The sequence below is a fragment of the Lethenteron reissneri genome, chromosome 54 (genome assembly GCF_015708825.2).
Source record: "Lethenteron reissneri isolate LAM-NWPU_2019-01 chromosome 54, ASM1570882v1, whole genome shotgun sequence".
Classification (NCBI taxonomy): Eukaryota; Metazoa; Chordata; class Hyperoartia; order Petromyzontiformes; family Petromyzontidae; genus Lethenteron; species Lethenteron reissneri.
In genome coordinates, this window is record NC_083832.1 from 1093885 (window position 1) to 1120566 (window position 26682).

General features: G+C 54.1%; 1 protein-coding gene across 3 annotated transcripts in view; it reads right to left on the bottom strand.

Moving 5' to 3' along the window:
* The window catches only part of LOC133356603 (6-phosphofructo-2-kinase/fructose-2,6-bisphosphatase 3-like), a 60610-nt gene extending 35402 nt beyond the window's left edge, over positions 1-25208 (bottom strand). Inside the window, exon 1 of one of the 3 annotated variants that reach the window (XM_061574227.1) lies at positions 25048-25208. In XM_061574227.1, coding sequence (XP_061430211.1) covers positions 25048-25063 — 16 coding nt within the window. In that variant the 5' untranslated portion in view covers positions 25064-25208. Of the gene's footprint in view, positions 1-3953; positions 4282-25047 lie in introns of those variants that run through there. The other 2 variants (XM_061574226.1, XM_061574225.1) reach the window with 2 other exon arrangements.
* Between the last annotated feature and the right edge of the window lie 1474 nt (positions 25209-26682).

The following is a 26682-nucleotide window of genomic DNA, read 5'->3' on the forward strand; positions in this document are numbered from 1 at the left end:
ATTTTATGCTATCGGCATACCCCATTTTCATTGATTTTACCCAAAAATGAACTCTGTCACTTCTGATTGTAAGTTGTTGCGAGTCAGTGACTGCTTTAGTATTAAAATATGGTGCTGTATTTTTAGGATAGTGTGTTTATAATAACATTTTATGTAGATATCCACATTTATTTAATATTTTTCTTCTGCAGTTTTTATTGAAAATGCAATATTTGATATCCCAAAAACCTGATGTGATAGACAAAAACTGATGCCAGATTTGGAATCAGCACCCCAAAATTACCTTATAACCGTTGGAATATCTTATGCCAGAAAAAGTGTGTTGACCAGTGTAATCAATGTCTACAAGCAAGTTGTAGTGGTAGGTGTAGTGGTAGTGGTGGTAGGTGTAGTAGTAGTGGTGGTAGGTGTAGTGGTAGGTGTAGTAGGTGTAGTCGTAGGTGTAGTAGGTGTAGTGGTAGGTGTAGTGGTAGCTGTAGTAGTAGTGGTAGGTGTAGTAGTAGTCGTAGGTGTAGTAGTGGTGGTAGGTGTAGTGGTAGGTGTAGTAGTAGTGGTAGGTGTAGTAGTAGTGGTGGTAGGTGTAGTAGTAGTGGTGGTAGGTGTAGTGGTAGGTGTAGTAGTAGTGGTAGGTGTAGTAGTAGTGGTGGTAGGTGTAGTAGTAGTGGTGGTAGGTGTAGTGGTAGGTGTAGTAGTAGTGGTAGTGTAGTAGTAGTGGTGGTAGGTGTAGTAGTAGTGGTGGTAGGTGTAGTGGTAGGTGTAGTAGTAGTGGTAGGTGTAGTGGTAGGTGTAGTAGTAGTGGTAGGTGTAGTAGTAGTCGTGGTAGGTGTAGTAGTAGTGGTGGTAGGTGTAGTGGTAGGTGTAGTAGTAGTGGTGGTAGGTGTAGTGGTAGGTGTAGTAGTAGTGGTAGCTGTAGTAGTAGTGGTAGGTGTAGTAGTAGTGGTAGCTGTAGTAGTAGTGGTAGGTGTAGTAGTAGTGGTAGGTGTAATAGTAGTGGTAGGTGTAGTAGTAGTGGTAGGTGTAGTAGTAGTCGTAGGTGTAGTAGTAGTGGTGGTAGGTGTAGTGGTAGTGGTAGCTGTAGTAGTAGTGGTAGCTGTAGTAGTAGTGGTAGGTGTAGTAGTAGGTTTTCGTGACCAATAATAAGTGTTTTTTTTTTGGGGGGGGGGGGGTTCGAGATCGCGCCAATATTAAAGTGTGTCGGTAAACCCACCACCACCCGACACAGCCAATGAGTAAGGTGAGTCACGTGCAACAAAACGTGGCCAATTAGAAACGTCACAGTACTCGAACTGTGGACGTTGTGGGGGGGTCTACTCCTCTCTCCCACACACAACCGCTGTGGTGCTGAAGCTGCACACTAATTGGCAAGTTTCGCTTGGTGTCAAACCCCTGACTAATTGGTCGTGTCGGGTGGTGGCGGGTTTAACGACACACGTTATATTGGCGCGATCAAACTCAACGAAAGAAAACCCCCTTTTATTACGGATACTCCACGTTGTTAAGCCTGAGCAGCAACTGTTGTGAGCTTTAGAAATGAGATTGACAAATATAACCTCAGGCAAGGAGGCGGGAAACGCCGGATTTGTGAGCTGTCTTGTCTAACAGGACAGGTCCTGTTAGACAGATCCTGTTAGACAGATCCTGTCCTGTCTAACAGGACATGTCCTGTTAGACAGATCCTGTCCTGTCTAACAGGGCAGGACAGGACAGGTCCTTGCTCCCTGCTGTGTGTGGTGTGTGTGTGGTGTGTGTAGTGTGTGTGTGTAGTGTGTGTGTGGTGTGTGTGTGTGGTGTGTGTGTGTGTGGTGTGTGTGTGGTGTGTGTGTGTGTGGTGTGTGTGTGGTGTGTGTGTGGTGTGTGTAGTGTGTGTGAGTAGTGTGTGTATAGTGTGTGTGTGTGGTGTGTGTGTGGTGTGTGTGTAGTGTGTGTGTGGTGTGTGTGTGTAGTGTGTGTGTGGTGTGTGTAGTGTGTGTGTGTGTAGGTTGTGTGTAGTGTGTGTGCAGTGTGTGTGTGTGTGTAGTGTGTGTGTAGTGTGTGTGTGTAGTGTGTGTAGTGTGTGTGTGTAGTGTGTGTAGTGTGTGTGTGTGGTGTGTAGTGTGTGTGTGTAGTGTGTGTGTAGTGTGTGTGTAGTGTGTGTGTGGTGTATGTGTGTGTGGTGTGTGTGTAGTGTGTGTGTAGTGTGTGTGTAGTGTGTGTGTAGTGTGTGTGGTGTATGTGTGTGGTGTGTGTGTGTGTGGTGTGTGTGTGTAGTGTGTGTGTGTAGTGTGTGTGTGTAGTGTGTGTGTGTAGTGTGTGTGTAGTGTGTGTGTGTAGTGTGTGTGTAGTGTGTGTGTGTGTAGTGTGTATGTGTGGTGTGTGTAGTGTGTGTGTGTGTAGTGTGTGTGTAGTGTGTGGTGTGTGTGGTGTGTGTATAGTGAGTGGTGTGTGTGTAGTGTGTATAGTGAGTGGTGTGTGTGTGTAGTGTGTGTGTGTGGTGTGTGTGTGGTGTGTGTGTGGTGTATGTGTGTGTGGTGTGTGTGTGTAGTGTGTGTGTGTAGTATGTGTGTGTGGTGTATGTGTGTGTGGTGTATGTGTGTGTGGTGTGTGTGTGTAGTGTGTGGTGTGTAGTGTGTGTGTGTGTAGTGTGTGTGTGTAGTGTAGTGTGTGTGGTGTATGTGTGTGTGGTGTGTGTAGTGTATAGTGTAGTGTGTGTGTGTAGTGTGTGTGTGGTGTGTGTATAGTGTGTATAGTGAGTGGTGTGTGTGTATAGTGTGTATAGTGAGTGGTGTGTGTGTGGTGTGTGTATAGTGAGTGGTGTGTGTGTGTAGTGTGTGTGTGTAGTGTGTGTGTGTGTAGTGTGTGTGTAGTGTGTGTGTGGTGTGTGTATAGTGTGTATAGTGAGTGGTGTGTGTGTGAGTGGTGTGTGTGGTGTGTGTGTAGTGTGTGTGGTGTGTGTGTGGTGTGTGTGTGGTGTGTATAGTGAGTGGTGTGTGTGTGTATAGTGTGTATAGTGAGTGGTGTGTGTGTGGTGTGTGTATAGTGAGTGGTGTGTATAGTGAGTGGTGTGTGTGTGTGCATAGTGTGTATAGTGAGTGGTGTGTGTGTGGTGTGTGTATAGTGAGTGGTGTGTGTGTGTGTGTGGTGTGTGTGTGTAGTGTGTGTGTGTGGTGTGTGTGTAGTGTGTGTGTGGTGCGTGTGTAGTGTGTGTGGTGTGTGTGTAGTGTGTGTGGTGTGTGTGTGTGGTGTGTGTGTGTATAGTGTGTATAGTGAGTGGTGTGTGTGTGTGTAGTGTGTGTGTGGTGTGTGTGTGTGGTGTGTGTGTGTATAGTGTGTATAGTGAGTGGTGTGTAGTGTGTGTAGTGTGTGTGTGGTGTGTGTGTGGTGTGTGTGTGTATAGTGTGTATAGTGAGTGGTGTGTGTGTGTGTGGTGTGTGTAGTGTGTGTGTGTGGTGTGTGTAGTGTGTGTAGTGTGTGTGTGGTGTGTGTGTGTATAGTGTGTATAGTGAGTGGTGTGTGTGTGGTGTGTGTGTGGTGTGTGTGTAGTGTGTGTGTGTGGTGTGTGTAGTGTGTGTATAGTGTGTATAGTGAGTGGTGTGTGTGTGTGGTGTGTGTGTGTGGTGTGTGTGTGTGGTGTGTAGTGTGTGGTGTGTAGTGTGTGGTGTGTGTGTGGTGTGTGTAGTGTGTGTGTGTGGTGGTGTGTGGTGTGTGTAGTGTGGTGTGTGTAGTGTGTGTAGTGTAGTGTGTGTAGTGTGTGTGTGTGGTGTGTAGTGTGTGTGTGTGTGGTGTGTGTGTGGTGTGTGTGTGTAGTGTGTGTGTAGTGTGTGTGTGGTGTGTGTGTGGTGTGTGTGTGTGTAGTGTGTATAGTGTGTGGTGTGTGTGTAGTGTAGTGTGTGTAGGGTGTGTGTGTGGTGTGTAGTGTGTGTGTGGTGTGTAGTGTGGTGTGTGTAGTGAGTGGTGTGTAGTGTTACAGGACTCACATCCGTTCTTGTGGGCCGCAGGCAGCTGCCCGCAGTCATCGCGCCCGTGGCGCGGCACCCAAACCTTGCGCAGGGGATTCTTCGTCAACTCCAGCGGCATCGGGACGCGCCTCGCTCCCCGGCCCACCGCGAACGATGCTTGCGTGCGCGTTGAACTTCTTTCGCACCGTACGTAGCCCCCCACCTGCCCACCCAGCCACCTGTAAGGAAGCTAATCCGAGTTGGGTCTCTCTCGCGGCTGCGGGGAACAGGGAGGGAGCTTGGCGGAGCCGAGTAACTCAACACCGGCCTCGGGGTGGGCGAGTGCGGCGCGGTGAGGAGCGGCGACCCCCTCGGGGTGGGTGGGGCACGCCCCGCCCCCTCGCGCCCCGCCCCCTCGCGCCCCGCCCCCTCGCGCCCCGCCCCCTCGCGCCCCGCCCCCTCGCGCCCCGCCCCCTCAAGCCCCGCCCCCTCAAGCCCCGCCCCCCCCACCTCAGGATCTTCCCACGCCGCGGGTCCCCCCCCCGCCAGCAGCGGCCCGGCCGAACATCGCCTAGCGGGAGCGCACTGCCTGCTGCTGCCCCCTTCTTGCTCCCCGCTGCTGCCCCCTTCTTGCTCCCCGCTTGCTCCCTGCTGCTCCCTGCTGCTGCTCCCTGCTGCTGCCCCCTTCTTGCTCCCCGCTTGCTCCCTGCTGCTCCCTGCTGCCCCCTTCTTGCTCCCCGCCGCTTGCTCCCCGCTGCTGCCCCCTTCTTGCTCCCCGCTTGCTCCCTGCTGCTCCCTGCTGCTGCTCCCTGCTGCTGCCCCCCCCCTTCTTGCTCCCTGCTGCCCCCCCCCTTCTTGCTCCCTGCTGCTGCCCCCTTCTTGCTCCCCGCTTGCTCCCTGCTGCTCCCTGCTGCTGCTCCCTGCTGCTGCCCCCTTCTTGCTCCCTGCTGCTGCTCCCCGCTTGCTCCCTGCTGCTCCCTGCTGCTGCTCCCTGCTGCTGCTCCCTTCTTGCTCCCCGCCGCTTGCTCCCCGCAGCTGCGCGAACCTCCACTTACACGCCCGAGCGAGCGAGCGGGACCCAGTGGCGCGATTCGGGGTCCTTGAGCCCGGTGGTGGAAACTCCACATTCGAAATCGAAACGTCGTATGCTATTATCGAAACGTCGTATGCTATTATTTAATTTAATTTATTATTTAATTTAATTTTATCTTTAGACGTGACTTAACCGAAAGAACCAAATAATCATTTACTGCAGTCACGAAAGTTCTAAAATTAAGATTCCACATTCCTATTGCGGGTTGGTGGGGCAAGTCTCGCTATCGGACAACCCAACTGTTGGCTTCGCCACAAAGTGGTACTCGCTTTATCGACCCCCGAAAGGATGACGGGCCGAGTAGACAAACCCCCAAACCGGGGTTTGGACAGACAACCTTCTGATTGTGAGCCGCCAATGATCAAATCGGATCTTGGAAGCTAAGCAAGTCTGCCCCTGGGAAGCTCTTCAATGGGACACTGCCTGCGACTATAAGGTGTGGTAGGTTTGGATTGCAGAGGGCAGTACAGCAGTGGATAGAATCTGCGCTTGCACGTATTTATGTTGAACTTCTGTCGCACCGTACGTAGCCAACCGTGCTAATCGTAAGGTGCGGGCGGGAAGGACAACAAAGCAGTTCCAACGAAATTTGTTTTCTATTGAGATTTCAAAGTGCGTAGCTCCCAGTGGCGTCCTCACATCGTAAGGGAGAACGTTCCAGACGTCCGCCGCAGTAGCGCGTCTGAAAGCGCCGCGCGATGCGGGGACCGTCCTTGTTCGATGGCGACGCGTCGCGTGTTACCTCCTCGAACGCGTGGACATCATCCGGCTTACTCCAGCTCCCCCCCCCCCCCCCCGTGGCAAAACGCGTAGCAATGCAACAACGGGGAAAACACGTCCAAGATGCGCGGCCCTTCGGAACCAACCACTGCCGCCCGCGAGCACAGCTGCCTCCTCCCGAGCGCGCTCTGGGAGGGGATTTGGTCCACTCGTGCACGTTGACCAGACGCGTCGCGGGAGTTGTGGGCATCCCCCACACGTTACCCCGCCACACGCGACCTCGCTGGGGTGAGCCCGCGTACCGCACTGCAACACTGCTGCTGTGCTGGACAGAGGCGGCGTTGGGGTGGTGGATTTAGAAACACGGCCACTGCGTGAACCACCGCGCCGGCGAGGCGGGGTCGCGAGTCCCACTGCGGCGGCTGCTACCGCTGCTGACCGCGACGTCCGCATGGCGTCACACGGCGAGTGACCTTCGATTCATCGTCGGGGTAATACCACAAGCAACGCGGGGAGCTGGACACGAGTTCAGTGCTCGTTTGGTGCCAAGACCATGGGCGGAGTTTATAATTAAGATAAAAATATAGAACGATTCCTAATGTGAGGGACAAAGCGAACCCCTGCCCCCCTCCAAATATGGAAGTCAAACTCTGCCGATGGCCAAGATGCATGAAAACTGACACTATTCAAAGTATATATTTTTTACCATGTCAAACTTAGCACTAAATGAAACACTTTTTATTTTTCCAGGTACTGTATGTTAGTTTGTTGAACTGTCGCTCAGTAAGTAGCTAACCGTGCTAATCAGAGGTAAGACCCGCTGAGCAATAGAGCTCTTTTTCTAGAAGCGACCTGGCCACAAATGATAGCTCAACGAAGTGGCTTATCACGTGGAAATTTATAGCAGCCAAATACTCAATGCGTGATGTTCATTCTAAATGTGATGGGGCAAAACCAGGGGACCCGGAGAAAAATATACGCAACCACGGAGAGAGAGAGATATATAACGTGCAAACTCCAAATATACAGCAGCTGGCGTCAGAGTCAGGATCGACCCCACGACATCCTGGAAACTCGGCGACGTAGTTAGCAACTCCTAGCTACCGTGGCGTCTGGATCGGGATCGAACCCGCGCTCCTTGTGGCAATCGCCTCATTGCGTTTCCCATCGGACAGAAAATAATCTCGCGTGAAAGAAAAGTGACTTTTCACATCACAAAACCATTCTTACAGTCACCGCGGGCGCGCCGGTGGTCGCGTGCGTGCGTCTGCTGCACACGAGCCGAGCCAAGTCTCGAGACTTCTTCTTCTCAGGAGGGGGGGGGGGTCACGCAGCGCCTTGGATGGAGTGGCCGATTCCACTCCCACGAGTGCTTTGGTTTTATTTTTACGTGGGGGGAGAAAAAAACTGCAGCGCTGGAGATCCCCACCGCACGCATTCGAGGGAACCGCACTCGCTGCACAGTAACGTAATCTCCTGGCAACCTCTCTCCAGCGCAGCGAGTTATCGCTTGAATCAGAACAGTTATTCGGACTATAAAGCTATTTATATATATAGAAGGTCCAGTCGGGGCAAGGGGTCGGAACGTCGCAATAGCAATCAGTACAAAAAAACTATAGGAGTGCAAAGTATATGAAAAGGTAAGCAGATTGCTAACAGAATGCACAAATTAAACTATTAATTTTTTACCAGGTAAAGCCCACTGAGCTTTTCCATAAACGACTTGACCACAACTGATAGCTTGACGAAGTGGCTTATGTGGACATTAATTTTAGCATCCAAATATAATCGAATCCAGTGGTTCTTCTTCTTCTTAACCTGGGGTGCGAGACGCCCTTTCTGGGGGTGCGAGACGTGGCGAGATTTTTGTGAGAAGGGAAAGCATCGAAACACAAACTAAACACGGTCACGTAAGCACAACTTATTTAGTTTCATCAACCCCTGCGTATTTATTAACATTCTACATTGTATTCAACCGTTGAGAACCAAAGGGGTGCAAGGCTGCAGTAAAGGTTAAGAGTCACTGCTCGAGACGGATCTCTGCGTGATCCACCAACCCTCGCGCTGAAAGCAACGTGGGTAGAGTGGGGAGAGGTCGTGTGGTGGTTAGCGCTACGCTGCGCGACGAGCCTGGCCACCCGGATTCGAATCACGGCCAACACCGGGGACGATTATTTGAACCGGTCCTGGGCGGTGTGTAAAGATCGCCACTGGGGAGACAAAGGCGGCCGGGCGTGGTGCTGGCCACCCACCCCCTCGTGTGCCGTGCCGGCCTTCATAGGTGCTCGCGAACAGCACTTGCCCCAAGTCTCTTCAGGCTACACGAGGGGTCTTTGATCGAGAGGCTGCACCACCAGGCCCTGCTGGACTCTTGCCCATGGGCCCCGGGCCAGCGACACGGGGACAGCAGCAGACGCCGTGAGAGGGGCCGTGACAGGGGCCGTGAGAGGGGCCGAGAGCACGCGGAGGGCCTCGTCCGTGGGGCCGTGAACGCCGAGTGCCCCTCTACACCAATGCGCGTGGTCAGCCGCGCATGCTGCACCGTGATGTCAGATAATTGCATCAGGGTGCCCTGCCCACGTGTGGTGGTGGTGGTGGAGCTGCTGCTGCCCCGCGTGTGGTTGTGGTGGTGAGTCTGTCCACGTGTGGTGGTGGTGGTGAGGCTACCCACGTGTGGTGGTGGTGGTGAGGCTGTCCACGTGTGATGGTGGTGAGGCTGTCCACGTGTGGTGGTGGTGGTGAGGCTGTCCACGTGTGGTGGTGGTGGTGAGGCTGTCCACGTGTGATGGTGGTGAGGCTGTCCACGTGTGGTTGTGGTGGTGAGGCTGTCCACGTGTGGTGGTGGTGGTGAGGCTGTCCACGTGTGATGGTGGTGAGGCTACCCACGTGTGGTGGTGGTGGTGAGGCTGTCCACGTGTGATGGTGGTGAGGCTGTCCACGTGTGGTTGTGGTGGTGAGGCTGTCCACGTGTGGTGGTTGTGGTGAGGCTATCCACGTGTGGTGGTGGTGGAGCTGCTGCTGCCCCGCGTGTGGTGGTGGTGGTGAGGCTGTCCACGTGTGGTGGTGGTGAGGCTGTCCACGTGTGGTGGTGGTGGTGAGGCTGTCCACGTGTGGTGGTGATGAGGCTGTCCACGTGTGGTGGTGGTGGTGGTGAAGCTGTCCACGTGTGGTGGTGGTGAGGCTGTCCACGTGTGGTGGTGGTGGTGAGGCTGTCCACGTGTGGTGGTGGTGGTGAGGCTGTACACGTGTGGTGGTGGTTGGGTAGCTGCTGCCCGCGTGCGGTGGTGGTGGTTGTTCCGTATACAGAACATTCACATCTAAAAGATATTCACCCGGGAGAAGATCCCTTGAGATGGCAAAACGTCTCGCACGCAAGCGTGCCCAGCGTGGCACATGCGTGACACCCGACAGTTCAAATCCATATCAAATGTAATGAAACATTCCAAGTGGTTCGTACGGCAGTGAACACTGCCGACGTTCCACTGTTATCAACGCAAGAGCGGTGACACCTGCGACTCTTTGACTTCACGAGGCACTCTGGAGTGTTTGCGTATGTACGGTACGTTGAACTTCTTTCGCACCGTACGCAGCCGACCGTGCTAGCCGGGTTTTGCTCGGCGGCTCGCAAGTGGATGAGCGACCGAGCGAGTTTGAGTCCTGGGTTGAGGGTTCACTCGAACCCCCCCCCCCCCACCTACGGACATCACTCCATCGGAGCCAGAAAGTGTTGTTACATATTCCTCTTGCTACTCGTTGGGTCTCAGTTACGTCAGAAAGCTCGACTCTGTTACGTAAGCCCAGAGGCCGCGCCCGGAGCCAAGGAGTCAACATCCAACACCCTGCACGACCTCGTGCCACAGCAGTGGCAGAGGAAACAAAGCAAGCCCAGAACCCCTTCTGATGTAACGGATGGCAATCGAGGGCAGAGGCGCGTTCCCCCACTTCACATTCATTTCACCTATCGGCTAAACCTTATATTCGCCAGGTGAAGCCAACTCAGCTATTCACTCTGCAGAGAGCTACCTGGGCCACAGGTGATAACAAATAAACTGAACTATGTATTTTATTTTATAGCAGGTAAGGCCCACTGAGCGATGTAGCTCTTTTTCAGAAGCGTCCTGGACATCACAGATGATAGCTCAACGAAGTGGCTCATCGTGCGCAACTCCATGGCGGCCAAATACTCTCAACGCGTGATGTTGATTCGAAACGCGTGTTTCCAAATGTGGAGGTGAACACCGGCGGACCCGGAGGATAGCCCATCATCGCAGCGGCTTTATCATCATAACACGTGGGGATTTATAGTGGCAGTCAAATAATATAAACGCGCGTTGTTTCTAAACGTGGCGGGGGGGGGGGAGGGGCCCAGAGAGCAATCCACGCGACCACCACGTGGGGGGAGCGGTGGTGCAGCGGTTAGCGCGCTCCGCTGCGACACGAACCTGGCGACCCGGGTTTGATTCCCGCTCACCGCCAACACCCAGTGACGATTATCTGGGCTGCCCCTAGGTCGACTAAACCTCAAATGAGTACCTGGTGAAGTGTGTAAACATCGCCACTGGGGAGACAAAGGCGGCCTTTTAGGTACTCGCTAACAGCACTTGCCCCAACAGTCTGTTAAGGCTACACGGGAGGGTCTTTGTATCACACAGATGGTGGGGGAGCGGTGGCGTAGAGGCGAGCGCTGCGCTACGAATCCGGTCACCCGAGGTTCGGTTCCCATTCACGAAAAATAACAGTGACAAATATTGTAACTGGTCCTGGGCCTCCCCTAGGACGACTCAGACTTTAATTCGTATCTGGTGCGGTGTGTAAAACATCAGCGCTGGGGAGACAAAGGCGGCCAGCAGGCAATGGGTGTTGGCCGCCCATGCCCTTGCGTGCCCTCATGGCCATCATAGGTGCTGCTCGCTAAAACACTTGCCCCGAACAGTCTGTTGAAGCCTACACGGGGGGGGGGGGATGGGGGATCTTGTGTCTGTGTGCGTGCTCACAGCGCGTGGGGTGTGTGTTTTTTGTTTCATGCCCAAACTGGGGAACACTTTGTGTTGAAAGATTTCAAGAATGTGCTTATTGTTGGATACACAAGGACCTGCAATGTTTCCCAAACAAGCAGAGGCCAAAATACATTTGCACGAAACAAAGAAATCCTCCTCCCGTGCCTTTAACAACCTTGTTCAGACGTCCTCGGAAGCACCCAGATAATCTTCGGCAGTATCCAAGCGACCCCAAGAAGGATGTTAAAGAATACAAATGTTCATGCGGCATGGGGGAAATTGAGAAATTAAACACGGCGTTCATAGCCAGAATGTCACGTAACATTAGAGCGTGATTAGCACGCAATTGATTTGTACACGACCCACTCTCACGATCGTGATTTGATCCACGCATCACAATCGGCACGCGAATCAATTTCAATTGATGAATACTCAACTATCTGATGAATACACGAGACAGAAAGAGGGACACGTGGTTTATGCGATGAGGTTTAGAGACATCCCCCAAACTGTTGAGACAAGTGAGCGGGCCTGGATGGATTGCTGCCCACGGCCGGACGGTGAGAGGTGGCAGCGGTGTGCTTGGTGAGGCCTTCATCCAGCAGTGGATCGGCCAAGGCTGTCGCTGACGATTGAAAACGCATTTTGTTTAGAGCAGATTTGTTCGTGTAGTTTGTTGCCCTTCCCCCGCGCCTCCTCCGATTGGCGCGCATGGCCGTGTACGGTGCAAAAGAAATTCAACGTACTGTACGTCCGTACATGCTGACGACACACGATCGTTAGGCGCCTACAATAAGAATCCCGGCTGCTGGCGGACGAATGGAGCCACAGAGCCGCACATTTCCACTCTTGCTGACGTGGACTCAGATGACCCCCAACCGCTGAGCGTGACGAGCAGCTGCGCCGATGAGTAATCCTCCTCGCAGGGAGAAGGCCTCGTGTGAGAAGAACGCTTTGCTGGCAAATTGGATTCCCAAGGAAACATCCCCGTCAAACGACGAACAGCCCGATTGGGCCAATAGCATCCCTCATCTGTCGCGATGAAATGCATCCATCATATTTCGTTTTACGGTGGAAAGGGAAGAGAATTGAGTGTTTTAAATACGGACTTGCCCGCATAATAAATATGGACAATGTATGCGAGGCTGCGTGGTGTGGGCGGACAGGAGCGTCCCTGTGGGGTTGGGGATGCCCCCTGCATCTTCCTCCGTTTAATGTGAGTCACAGCGAGAGACGCGAGCTTCATGGATATACAGGAGAGCAGATGCATCATTAGACCTCCTTTTCCAGTACCAAAATATTATAGGTGTTTTCCCCTTTTTTTGGCAAGCAATCATGTGTGCAGTATTGTGGTTAATGTACACATGATTCGTATTGTGGTTAATGCACACATGATTCATTGTAAAAGGTTTCAGTTTTGTTGCCAGAAAAAAAGGGGAAACCCCCTATTATTAGGAGAGCATATGTTCTTAACCTTTACTGCAGCCTTGCACCCCTTTGGTTCTCAATCTTTATTTTAAAAATATTGTTAATAAATGCAGAGGTTTGATGAAACAAAGTAGTTGTACTTAGGTGTCCCTGCTTAATTTGTGTTTCGATGATTTACCTTCTAAAAAAATCTGGCCACGTCTTGCACTCCCAGGGGGTGCAGCGTGCACCACAGGTGAATAAGAACCCCTGCAGCAGATGGACAGATCTTGATTATCATTATTATCGGCCACGGTCTATCCACTGCTAGATGAATGCCTGCCACGTTCCTGCATGAGCTGACCTTGTTACCACATCTCCAAGACGGATGCCCTCTCTAGTGTGGTCCCTCCTTTGGCCGCTATTCATTCACCAGTCTCCTTCACTGGGCCCGGCATCCCTTCCAGCGGCGCTCTCTGTCAACGACGTGCGTCCCATTTAGTGTTTGTCCCACAATCCACGTGCTCCTCCTGCCGTCTCTCAGTGCGATGCCAAGCTTCTCTCCCACGCATCCCCTGAGCACTCTTCAGCTCTTGCCCCATTGCATTTTCTGCACTCGAAACCTCCTTTGCCGTTGCGATGTCTCAAGTCACCGCATCGCGCGCTTTGAGATGCGCTTCTGCGGCCGTCTGGAACGCTCTTCCTTCCAATATTAGGAAGCCACTGGAGCTACGCACTTTTAAATCGTCATCGAGATTGACAAACTCATTTCTTTAGAACGGATTTTTGTGTGCTTAGTTTGTTGTCCTTCTCTACACCTCCGATGAGCACGGATGGCTATGTATGGTGGTAAAGAAGTTTAACGTACATATTTAGCGTCTGCAGTTACGAGTTTCAACGTGTTGCCCGAGTATCTGCTTTCCATCACCACGTGTTTATTTCACCCAGCTCTGCCTTTAAATACAGAGGGACCTCTGGTCTCAACCAGGCTCCTCAGCTGGCCTAGCTCTTAGGAAGGCCCGTAACTTCACACTACATCATTTTACCAACTCACCTGAACAATTCCAATGGGCAGCTGTAGCTGTTTTTGTTTTGCTGGCTTGCCCCGGGGACAGCCGGGATCAGCTGTCTCCACGCGGCACGAGGTGACGACGCAGCCCGGCCTGCAGGGTGGGCATGAGTCCACCAGTAGTGGGGGGGGGGGTAGATGGTGCCGGTGTAGATTACACCCCGATTGTGAAGCTCGGCGAGTTCCCACCGGGTTCTCGAATCCTTCTCGGCCACCACCTTCTGTTGTCTTGAGAATGACATCACACCTCGCCGCCCCCCCCGCCTTCCTCCCGGCCTCACCAAGTTGGAATTTCCTTTCATTCAGTGTGCGGTAAATCGTTTCACGGCCTCGTTTCACAAATCAATGGAAGCAAAGAGAAGTCCCGGAGTTGCTTTGCCATGGGTTTTTACTCCAAAGAGCACGAGGAATGCTGTGCGTAGGAAGAGATGCGGTTTGGTTTGTTGGCCTCAGCTCGACTGCCTGTTATCCTGAGCCCGCGTTTTAAACCAACGAACAGTAATTATAATGACCATACTCTGTCTAGCCCGGGATTGGTTTGCAGAGCCCAAAGACTCATTTCGCAGGAGGATTCCGCTTTGGCAGTTTGGTCCGTTCCATGATCTCTTATCGTACACATATATATGTCGCCTGAAAGCAAGGCGCTTTACAACAACAATGGTTCAATTGTACATAAGACGATAGTGGGTGACATAAAGAGTGGGGTTGTTATTAAAAGTGGTGTAGTTATGGTGACAGGACAGGCGGGAGTGGTTACGAAGGGGATGAGGTAGTAATAGAGGTAGGTTGAGGTAGGGTTGAGGTAGGGTTTGGGGTAGTGATAGGGGTAGTGATAGGGGTTGGGGTAGTGATAGGGGTTGAGGTAGTGATAGGGGTTGGGGTAGTGATAGGGGATGGTGTAGTGATAGGAGTTGGGTAGAATTGGGGTTGGGGTAGTGATAGGGATTGGGGTAGTGATAGGGGTTGGGGTAGTGATAGGGGTTGGGGTAGTGATAGGGGTTGGGGTAGTGATAGGGGTTGGGGTAGTGATAGGGGTTGGGGTAGTGATAGGGGTTGGGGCAGTGATAGGGGTTGGGGTAGTGATAGAGGTTAGGGTGGACCTGGTCGTAGCTGGGGGCTCGGGAGTAGCAGTAGTCGGATGGGATGTGGAGAAGAGATGGGCATTGTTTTAACGGAGGAGCGGAAGCAGCTGAAAGTGAAGATGATTGTTAAACGACAGTATTTGGCTTATTCATGCGAGAGGAAAACGGAGTACCTGGCCACAAGCCACCACGCACACAAGGGGAGCAACTCCGCACAGATAGACTTAAGAATGCATCGCTGTCCTGCCACCTCGCAGCACGAGCCAACAACAGAGCACTCGTGAGCGCTTTCCTAGTGAACGACCTGCCAGCAACCCAGAGCGCTCTACACTCGCCCCTGTGCTTGCCACCCCTATCAGCTGGCCATCGAGCAAAGGCGGTCACTGCATCGGGCGCTTTGAGATGCGCTTCTGCGGCCGTCTGGAACGCTCTTCCTTCCGATACTAGGAAGCCACTGGGAGCGATGCACTTTTAAATCACCGAGATCGACAAACTCATTTTCCTTCGAACCGCTTTTTGTGCTGAGTTCGTTGTCCCCCCCCCCCACACCTCTCGATTAGTACGGCAAGCTACGTACGGTGCGAAAGAAGTTCAACATACGGCACGTGAATGTAAGTAGCCAATCGTGCTCATCAGAGGTGTGGTAGGGGGGGGAAGAGCAACAAACCAAAATGCAAAAATGGTCCGAGGAGCCGACTCGCCGAACGTTCGGTGGGCGTCAAAACCCAGCCAATCGCAAGAGGCGCCGCCGAACACGTTCACGCGGACACCGCGCGTGCGCGCGCTCATTGGCTGGGCGGGTCGGTGACGTCACACCGCCGTTGCCAGGCACCCGGGCGTCCCAACTGCCCTGAGCAGTGTCCAGTGGGCAGGGCGCTCTGGACACTGCTCAGGGCTGTGCAGTGTCCAGTGGGCTGAGCAGTGTCCAGTGGGCAGGGCGCTCTGCCCACTGGGCACAGCCCTGAGCAGTGCCCAGTGGGCAGGGCGCTCTGCCCACTGGACACAGCCCTGAGCAGTGTCCAGTGGGCAGGGCGCTCTGCCCACTGGACACAGCCCTGAGCAGTGTCCAGTGGGCAGGGCGCTCTGCCCACTGGACACAGCCCTGAGCAGTGTCCAGTGGGCAGGGCGCTCTGCCCACTAGACACTGCCCTGATCAGTGGCCAATTCGAGCACGAGCCAGGCCCGCAACGGCCTGCTTCGTAGGCAGGCAATGAGCGGACCGACCACGCGGCCTCAGCGAGTAGAGCGAGTGGCTCGCGCAATCGGAAGGTGACAGAGTTCAATTCCCGGTTGGGGGTGACTCAGCCCATCATCCCTCCAGGGTCGATAAAGTGAGTACCAGTTTGTGGGGAAGTATAAAGTGCTCGTCCTATGGATAGCCTGGTCCCTGCCATGGGAATGTGGCTCAGGGCTGTAAGTGGGGAAAACCGCTTAACAATTTGCATGAGAGAATTTGTTTTCGAGATATGCATCGAGATATGCATCCAATGTTAATATTTTATCTGTCATGAGCTATGAATCCCTCATTCCCCCTGAGGGCGACCGTGTGTGCGCGCAGGCAATCGATCTCCTGTTTTACGCCTCCATGTCACCCTGTGAAGTCTTCCGTCATTGTCGAGTCACGTTCTCAGATTTATTTTCTCAACCGATTTCTAAAAAGAGTTCCACGCGTTCCATATTTTGCCCGGCATCTTGTGTTATCATCAGCCAGGCTTGATCAACTCTTGGATGAAGTAACTCCCCAAGCCGCCAACACCACCACATACCACAACCTGTTCTAAGGCACGAGTCGGGAAACGTGGGGAAATATTATTTCACATCTCCTTCCAGTCGCTCGACATTTATTACTCCAGCGGTGCGAGATATTGTGCAATGGCCAGGCAACATCCGTGTCAAATAATCACGTGAACACATCCCCCGGGCTGAGTCACTACCTTCCTCTGCGATACGAGGCCACCGCGCTGCTGAGCTGACACTTTGGCTCCGATCGTCAAACAAAAGGTCACGGCATGGCCCTTTGAGGACGCTGGTTAAAGACGGGGGGGGGGGGGGGGTAAAGGCGTAGCCCTGCGATTGCTTGCTGACACTACTGCTGGCAGAAGGGCCTCTTCTGGACGGAGATCTCCCTCGAGAGCGGTGGTTCTTAACTTGGGGATGCGAGACACGGACAGATTTTTTTTGAGAAGATAAATAATCGAAACACAAATTAAGCGCGGGAACGTAAGTTACAACTTACTTTGTTTCATCAACCCCTGTGTACTTGTTAACATTCTACATTTTATTTCACGAATGAGAACTAAAGGGGTGCAAGGCTGCAGTAAAGGTTAAGAACCACTGCTCGAGATGGAGGATTACTTGGCCTACTTTTTCCACGCCGGCCAGATGTCTGGCAGGTGGCAGTACCCACACTTTACCCCACCGCACACGACCATCGCGCCAACTCTCTGGTCATACTCGCAGCAGCAGCAGCGGTGGCAGCAGCGGCGGCAGCAGCGGCGGCTGCTGGCCGTCGCAACAAAGACGCGGGTCACTACATCGTCGCGCGCCACTTTCAGACGCGCTCCTGCGGCCGTCTGGAACGCTCCTCCTTCCGATGTTAGGAAGTCACTTGGAGCTATGCACTTTTAAATCATCATCTAGAAAGTCGTTTCTTTAGGACTGCTTTTTGTGTTTAGTCTGTTGATCTTCCCCCCGCACCTCCAATGAGCATGTTGGCTACGTACGACGCGGAAGAAGTTCAACATGCAGAGATGCCGGCCGATCGACTGTGGTGAACCCACTTACCCTGCTTGGTGGGCACGTGCGGTGCGGGGGGGGGGTAACAAAAAACACCATGCACCCTTACTACGGCTGCCGCGCCGAGAGATCAAATGGGACGGGTGACCTCTGGATCGTGTGCTAAGCATTAGACCACGGCAGCTCCCTCCCCGTGTAGCCATCAAAGTGCCGCTGTAGAGAAGACTCAAATATGCACAGAGACACGCGCAGAAATAACTACAAGAAACCCACAGACGTGGAGGGTTTTTATATTTTAGAGATCTTAACAGCTACTTACGAGCACCATCCTCCGCCACAAGACAAAGATCCCCCGTATAGCCTGCAGCAGACTGTTGGGGCAAGTGCTGTTAGCGAACACCTATGAAGGCCGGCATGGCACACGAGGGGGTGGGTGGTCAGCACTACGCCCGGCCGCCTTTGTCTCCCTCGTGACGATGTTTTACACACCACACAAGGTACTCATTTGAGGCTGAGTCGACCTAGAGGAGGTGAAAGAACCGGTGCGTATATACATCACTTATCGGTCGTGGGCGTGAATCGAACTCGGGTGGGCCACGTTCGTAGGGCAGTGCGCGCTCACCGCTACACCTCCACCACCCACGTGCACCACCACCACCACCCACATGCACCACCACCACCCACGTGCACCACCACCACAACCACCACCCACTTGCACCACCACCACCACCCACATGCACCACCACCACAACCACCACCCACTTGCACCACCACCACAACCACCACCACCACCACCCACATGCACCACCACCACCCACGTGCACCACCACAACCACCCACATGCACCACCACCACCCACGTGCACTACCACCACACCCATGTGCACTACCACCACAACCACCACCCACGTGCACCACCACCACCACCCACTTGCACCACCACCACCACCCACGTGCACCACCACCACCACCACCCACGTGCACCTCCACCACAACCACCACCTACTTGCACCACCACCACCCATGTGCACCACCACCACAACCACCACCCACGTGCACCACCACCACCACCCACATGCACCACCACCACAACCACCACCCACTTGCACCACCACCACCACCCACGTGCACCACCACCACAACCACCACCCACTTGCACCACCACCACCACCCACATGCACCACCACCACCACTACCACCACCCACGTGCACCACCACCACCCACGTGCACCACCACCACTACCACCACCCACGTGCACCACCACCACAACCACCACCCACGTGCACCACCACTACCACCACCCACGTGCACCACCACCACCCAACCCACCTAGATCACTCACTCACTCACACCGCGCCCCGAGGGGCTTGGCACTTGCACGTTCCGTACGCCTCTTCGCAGAATGGAAATAAAACCAGTTCTGGGCGACACGCGCCGACCCCGAGAAACGACTCACTCCGTGGACCTGGTTTACCATTGGCTTGGTCACAATTCGCAAACGCCTCGCCGAGTCCCGTTGAGAAAACAACAACAACGCCACCACCACCACCACCGCTCCACAACGGTGCGCTACCCCAGAACCCTGCGGAGTCACTTCCACCGCTGGCCCCGCTGCTGCGTCGGGGTGGCTCGTGGGCAGCCGTGGCCTCGAACGACTCCGAGCAGCCCGCGGGCCAATCACGGCGCGGCTCCACGACTCCGCCCACCGCCTCCCGCCCCCCGCCTCCCGCCCCCCGTGAGGGCCCGGACGGGATCTTGCCTCTCCGCTTGCCATGGAATTCTCCCCCCCACCACCACCCACCGTCACCCTCCACCACCAAAGACGCCCCACGTATAGGCTGAACAGGCCGCTGGGGCAAGTGCTGTTTAGCGAGGAGCACCGATGAGGGTCGGCACGGCACACGAGGGGGTGGGTGGCCAACACCACGCCCGGCCGCCTTTGTCTTCCCCAGTGGCGATGTTTACACATCCCACCAGATACTCGTTTGAGGCTGAGTCGACCGAGGGGAGGATGATTCATGAACCGGTTCAGATAATTGATGGCCGTGATCGAGAATCGAACTTGGGTCGCCGGGTTCGCAGCAGTTGCGTAGCGCCACCGTTCCCAAACTAACACCACCACCTCCACACCACCACCTCCACCACCTTCCACAACACGACCCCCACCACACTACCACACCACGACCCCCACCACACTACCACACCACCTCCACCACACTACCACACCACCTCCACCACACTACCACACCACCACAACCACCACGACCCCAGGGGCAACAACGCTCGCTTTCATACAGCGCCATCTGTGGGCCGTGGTTGAGTGCCACGGGTAACCGCCACCACCACCCACCCACCTCCCACCACCACCCCCCACCCACCTCCCACCCACCTCCCACCACCCACCACTACCACCCACCCACCTCCCACCACCACCCCCCACAGAGCCCGGCATGCGAGCCACACAACGACGCGTGTGACATTGTCCTGCCGCTGCCGTGCAACGGCAGCCCGGAGACGGCATCGGCCTCGTCAAATTCGCCCCAATTATTTAGTGGCAATTTTGGTTTAAATTCATTTTGGGTTAAAACGCTGGCGTCTGGGGGGGGGGGGGGGGGATGTTCGTTGCTTGGATTGGAGGGGGGTAACGACGGCGCCTGTGGAATTCGTTGCCCTGGGCACACCAACCCCTACACCGCAGCAGCCCTCATATCCTCCACAAAGCCACCCCAACAACAACAGCAGCTACAGCAACTTCAACCGCAGAGTTGTGCCTGCAAGTGCCGAAAGTTACCAAGGCGCCGACTGCAAATCTCTCACAAATCGAGTTCGTAACAGGATGTGCGAGCGGAGAGGGTCGTTATTCTACAGTAATGCGAACACGGAACGCGTCAACTCGGCCCCCAATGTGTAGTACCTAGTGCGTGTGTGGTCAACATTGTCACTGGGAGAGACAAAGGCGGCCGGGCGTGGTGCTGGTCACCCATGCCCTCGTGTGCCGTGGCCAGCCTTCATAGGTGCCGCTCGCTAACAGCACTTGCCACCAACAGTCTGTTAAGGCTACACGGGGGGTCTTTGTCTTTGGTGCATGCATCTCTGTTCTTGTTTAGTGAGATGCACTAAAGTGGTCGCCCTCTTTGCGAGGATGAAAACGCACTGGGATCCAATGATGGAATGCGCATTCTAAATGTGAGTTGTTATCTGTTAAGCCCCGTGTCGCGATGGCAAAGAAGACCAAGGGACCAATCCCCTGACAGTACCACCACCATCAACAACAACCGCCATTCGCCACTAAGTGGCGGCGACATCACTGGGGCGCTTGTGCCAGGCTAGGTGCACTTCAAGGCCCGTTGGCAGGAGGTCACGGGCCAGACCCAGATGCCACGGGTTGACTGACTGAGACGACTGGCCAATGCTCCACCTGTGCCCCCTGCTGTGCCACCTTTCTGTGTTTTAGCCACCCGGCGCTCCGCTCGTTGTTGTGAGCGTCGCTCCTCCGCTGTTGTTGGAGGGCGACTGCCTCCAACTGCCCAGTAGCGTCCTTCACGAGCCTCCTCCACTGAGGCCGATCTTGACACCGCTGGTACCATTCATCGGCAAGTCCACTCAGCTCCACATCCTCCTGCACCACATCACTCCATCTCTTCTCTAGCCCGTGCCGCGCCCGTTTCGCCCCCTCGATCCGGCCGAACAAAAGCTGTTTGAGCTGAGCATGCGGGCTACATGACCCAGCCACAGCACCAACACCTCCGTCAACACCGCCACCACCACCATCATCACCGTAAAACAAAACGCCTATCATAAACGGGGCAAGGGGTTTTGTTAATCGTCAAAGATTCACATCACGTATCAGCGGCCCACGCACGGGTGCAGAGCCTTGACCGGTGTGGTTGATAGCCAGTGGTGGTTTGTCTGGGGGACCGGGTATCGAGTTTATCGACCCTCTCAGTTTCAAAAGGGCACCGTCCGTGGCCTCGCTAGACACCACGCCGGTGGCTCACCTGCTCGTACAGTTCAGCAGTGTACGAGCTAAAGTCCGCCTCCGTCTGCATGCGGCGCTGACGACACAGTGTGGTGTTGTAAAGGGCGGTCAACCAAACTGCGGTCTTAAGTTAGTCAATACTTCTCTGCCTTATCTATAAACCCCGCAGAGAAGGGCCCTCAATCAGCACACTTTAGCATGCCTGTCCAACCCACACGGTTTTACCAGTATTCTAGTACAGGGAAATAGAGTTTTCAGGTCCATACGGCATACAGCCGTTTCAATACAGGCAAAATATATATATACGTTTATGTTTCTCCCTTGTGATGGGACTTTGTAAGATGAACGTTGAGATGTATAAGGGCACGGGGTGATAAATAAGGTCTGAATTGGTCTGCAATAAGCTAGGCACTGATTAGGTGTTGACAGCTGTGCTTGAGCGGCCCCATTTTCTGTCTCGTCTTCCCGTTACAGGGAAATGATGGGGCCAGTTCTAACCACTCTGCCAACGCAGCAGTCCCTTGCAAGAAGGAGGCCCAAACATGAGAACTTGTACAGTATTTAAAGCATGTATTGTACTGCAAAGGGCAGCCCAGATGCATTACAACTCCGTTATGCTCCGTGTGACTGTTTGGAAGCGTACCGAGTTTGTTTTTTAATGTCTCGCGTGGCGATATCATCTTGGCTCCGCGAGCCTTGTTCAAGGGCAATGTTGACACTATGCCAGACTGCCAGTCTAATGTCTGCATACGGGTGTCAGCAGAGAGAAAAATCAACATAAAATCCAACCAGATGGTAATCTATACATTACATAACTGCGTACCATACGAGTTTATTATTTCGGCAAGACAGCACTTACACTAGCAGCTCTGTTTACAATCATATTTTATTTAAAACTTATGCTCTCTCTACATACAATGCAAATACTGCCGGGAGGGGACGATTTGGAATAATGAAATATGTACAGACTGGGGAACGTGCCGTGGGGAAAACCCAGGAGTGTGTCTGGCAGGAATGACATTGGGATATTGGCCATGAGGACACGGGCCGTAGGGGAATGAGCAAGATGCCACCGTGGCCAAAGTTGTTGATGCCGCCACCACCACAATCACCACCGCGCCTCACCGCCAACGCTCGTCACACTCCACCACATCCCACACTGCTGCACAGTGGAGACGCTGACCCCACCTCCAAGATCTTCCCTGGAAATATCATCACACCTTCTGCTCTTACACAGAGACCCACATACTCACACCATAGAGACCCACAGACTTACAGAGACACACAGACTCACACAGACACATAGATCTGCCATGATAAGGATGTCACCATCTGGCCTTTGATATAATCACATAGAGAACATAGAACCTATTGACTCGCACAGAGTGCCACAGATCCACAGACTCTCCCATCGACTCACACAGAGAGCCAGCCGTCTGCCGTGAGTCTCGCGCCATCTGCTCTTAGGTGGTGTCTTCCCCTCGGTCGCCCAATTCGTGGAGACCGCTCGAATACCCCTCTCGGCAATTGGCCCTCGCCCATCCAGCGGCACCGTCTTTGCCGAAAGTAAAAAAAATTGTCGAGTGACTCGCGAACAATTGACCCGGCAACACAGGGCATGATGTTACAGGCAGCGAAGGTTTGGGGGGGCCTGCGCTATTTGCTGGGCCATTACTGGCCCGTCGCCCAGAAACCCATCACCATGACTTATGTGTACGTGTGACACAGAGCACCTTGTGACTGAAACTCGAGATGAGCATGGAAACAGTCTGCGCAGAACGGCGTCTGCGCAACGCCTGGTCCTGAACACTACGCTTCAATTAGCCTGGAACCACTAGACGTGCTTCTTCATCTTATTGTGCAAGTTGTGTATTACTTTCACGAATAAAAAAATGTGGCCAGTTATTTTTAAACGATAGTGCGTGTCAATACAGGGGGCGGGAGGGGGTTGTGAAGCAGTTAGCACATTGCACAATAAATTAAGTTGGCCAAATATGCCAAAGTAGGACTGCAGAGTTTGGGAATTCTGTTGGTAACGTCGGATTTGGCTGCCCTTCCCGCTCCTCGGTGGCTTCTTGAGAATGCTGCACGGCGCGTTACAAATCCAGCAACAGCAGCAGCAGTTTTGAGATGCGATTCGCACTAATTATTTTATTTGGGGGAAACATATATATATATAAATGCCAATCGATTCGCAGCCATGGCTGAAGACGAGGTGTGAGTGTGCTTGACACGCCGTCACGGTGATAACCTCCAAGCGGCATTGACCAACGCGGTGAGGTATGGTCAAACCCAACCCCCACGACCTAACAAAAGTGCCGCACGCGGTTCTTCACACACGATGGGAGTTGCCCGGTTGTCTATTCTGACGACGGATCGGCGCAATCCAAAGGCAATTTTAGCAGCGTATCCGACACCGCGTTCACCAGCTGCAGGGACAACGATGAGCCTGGGGCTGCCGTGTTATTGTCCCTCTACCGCTGGATGAGGGCCCCGCCACCCCACAACCCCAGCCGCTGACCAGTCAGGGCGCCCTGAAGGCACGCTCGGAACGTAGGCGCTGGAGCCCAGAACAATAACAACGCGTGGAATGTGGTGCAATGCCCTCTGGTGATGGTTTGCAGCTCCACAGCAACCGATGATGATGAAGCTGCTGCTGCTGAACCATCGTTACAGACACGGAGAGTAAAGTTAAAGCCACGCATAGCAAAGAGGCAACGGAATCAACGAGTGTAATCGGAACAGCGGTGTTCCGAGGAAAGGCACGGGAGACACGATATTTGTGGCTCATAACCTTTGCGGCTTGGGGACATTTTGATAGGCGCAGTCGCCACCTAGCGAGAGCGACGTTGCAGCCGCCTTAAGAGGCTGTGGAAGACATCAGCATCCTAGCGGCACCACGTTGTTGTTGTTGTGGTTGTTGTTGGGGTTGTTGTTGTGGTTGTTGGGGTTGGTGGTCCCGCATTCCAGAGAGGGCCCTACTGCACACGTCTCACGTGGAACGCCACATTTCCCACCGCTCTTGCTGATGTCAAAGTTTCACGGCTGGATGCGTACGCCGACGGCTGACGCGGACCGCGGGACACCGCGCACCTCGCAGACGAGGACGCGGCACTCACACGGGCAACGAGAGAGAGAGCGGCATTCTCGCAGACGAGGACGCGGCACGCGACTCGTGCGGGTCGCCTCGTGGCCCACGCGGTGGGCAGCATCGCGGCAGCCGCGTTGCTCTCATTGCAACTCTGCACGCACCGCTCCCCACGGAGCACGCCGCTCCCCACGGAGCACGCCGCTCCCCACGGAGCACGCCGCTCCCCACGGAGCACGCCGCTCCCCACGGAGCACGCCGCTCCCCACGGAGCACGCCGCTCCCCACGGAGCACGCCGCTCCCCACGGAGCACGCCGCTCCCCACGGAGCACGCCGCTCCCCACGGAGCACGCCGCTCCCTACGGAGCACGCCGCTCCCTACGGAGCACGCCGCTCCCCACGGAGCACGCCGCTCCCCACGGAGCACGCCGCTCCCCACGGAGCACGCCGCTCCCCACAGAGCACGCCGCTCCCCACAGAGCACGCCGCTCCCCACAGAGCACGCCGCTCCCCACAGAGCACGCCGCTCCCCACAGAGCACGCCGCTCCCCACAGAGCACGCCGCTCCCGACAGAGCACGCCGCTCCCTACAGAGCACGCCGCTCCCTACAGAGCACGCCGCTCCCTACAGAGCACGCCGCTCCCGACAGAGCACGCCGCTCCCGACAGAGCACGCCGCTCCCGACAGAGCACGCCGCTCCCTACAGAGCACGCCGCTCCCGACAGAGCACGCCGCTCCCGACAGAGCACGCCGCTCCCGACAGAGCACGCTGCTCCGTATAAAACGCGGTGCTCCGTACGAAGCACACGGAGGCAGATGCAGTCACCCGCTGCTGCGCGATCGCTCTCGGTCGGTGCTGCGGTGGCGGAGATGGAGGCGGTGGTGGAGATGGTGGCGGTGGTGGAGATGGAGGCGGTGGTGGTGTGTGCATTGCTGAGACAGACAGCAAGACGCACTCACCGTCTCCGATAGGCATCTTTGGTTGTCTGCGAGCGGAGTTGTCTCGCGTTGTGCTGTCTGTAGCTGTGCGTGCCGCGCGCGCGTTGTGTGTCTGTGCCTGAGTGGGTTGGGAGTTGATTGTGAGTAGGGGTGTGTGAGTAGGGTGAGGTTTGTGTGGGTTCAGGTTTCTGTGCTGCGATGCTATTGGCGAGGCGTTACAGTGCGGAAACGCGGCGCTCTGCAGGCAGGGGGAGGAAAAACATCTACAAAGGCAAAGACCCCCCGTAAAGCCTGCAGCAGATTGTTGGGGCAAGTGCTGTTAGCGAGCAGCAACTATGAAGGGTGGCACTGCACACGAGGGGGTGGGTGGCCAGAACCACGCCCGGCCGCCTTTGTCTCCAGAGTGGCGATGTTTACACACCGCACCAGGTACTCATTAGAGGCTGAGTCGATCTAGGGGAGGCCCAGGACCGGTTCAGATAATCGTCACCGGTGTTGGCCGCGAGCTAGAATCGAAACTGGGTCGCCAGGTTCGTAGTGTAGCGCGCGAACTGCTACACTACCGCACAGGTGACATGGTTGCACACATCTACCCACATAGCTACAAACACACCGACACTCATCTACACACATACCTACAACCATCTCTAGATCTACACTCGCATACAACGCATCTACACATCACTCACATACTTACACTCAACTTACACACACAACACTCACATACTGACACTCAACTTACACACACACACCTACACTCACATACCTACACTCAACTTACACACACCTACACTCACATACTTACACTCAACTTACACACACACACCTACACTCACATACTTACACTCAACTTACACACACACACCTACACTCACATACTTACACTCAACTTACACACACACCTACACTCACATACTTACACTCAACTTACACACACCTACACTCACATACTTACACTCAACTTACACACACACAAACACCTACACTTACACACACCTACACTCACATACTTACACTCAACTTACACACACACCTACACTCACATACTTACACTCAACTTACACACACACAAACACCTACACTTACACACACCTACACTCACATACTTACACTCAACTTACACACACACCTACACTCACATACTTACACTCAACTTACACACACACAAACACCTACACTTACACACACCTACACTCACATACTTACACTCAACTTACACACACACCTACACTCACATACTTACTCAACTTACACACACACACCTACACTTACACACACCTACACTCACATACTTACACTCAACTTACACAAACACCTACACTTACACACACCTACACTCACATACTTACACTCAACTTACACACACACACCTACACTCACATACTTACTCAACTTACACACACACACCTACACTTACACACACCTACACTCACATACTTACACTCAACTTACACACACACAAACACCTACACTTACACACACCTACACTCACATACTTACACTCAACTTACACACACACCTACACTCACATACTTACACTCAACTTACACACACACAAACACCTACACTTACACACACCTACACTCACATACTTACACTCAACTTACACACACACCTACACTCACATACTTACACTCAACTTACACACACACAAAC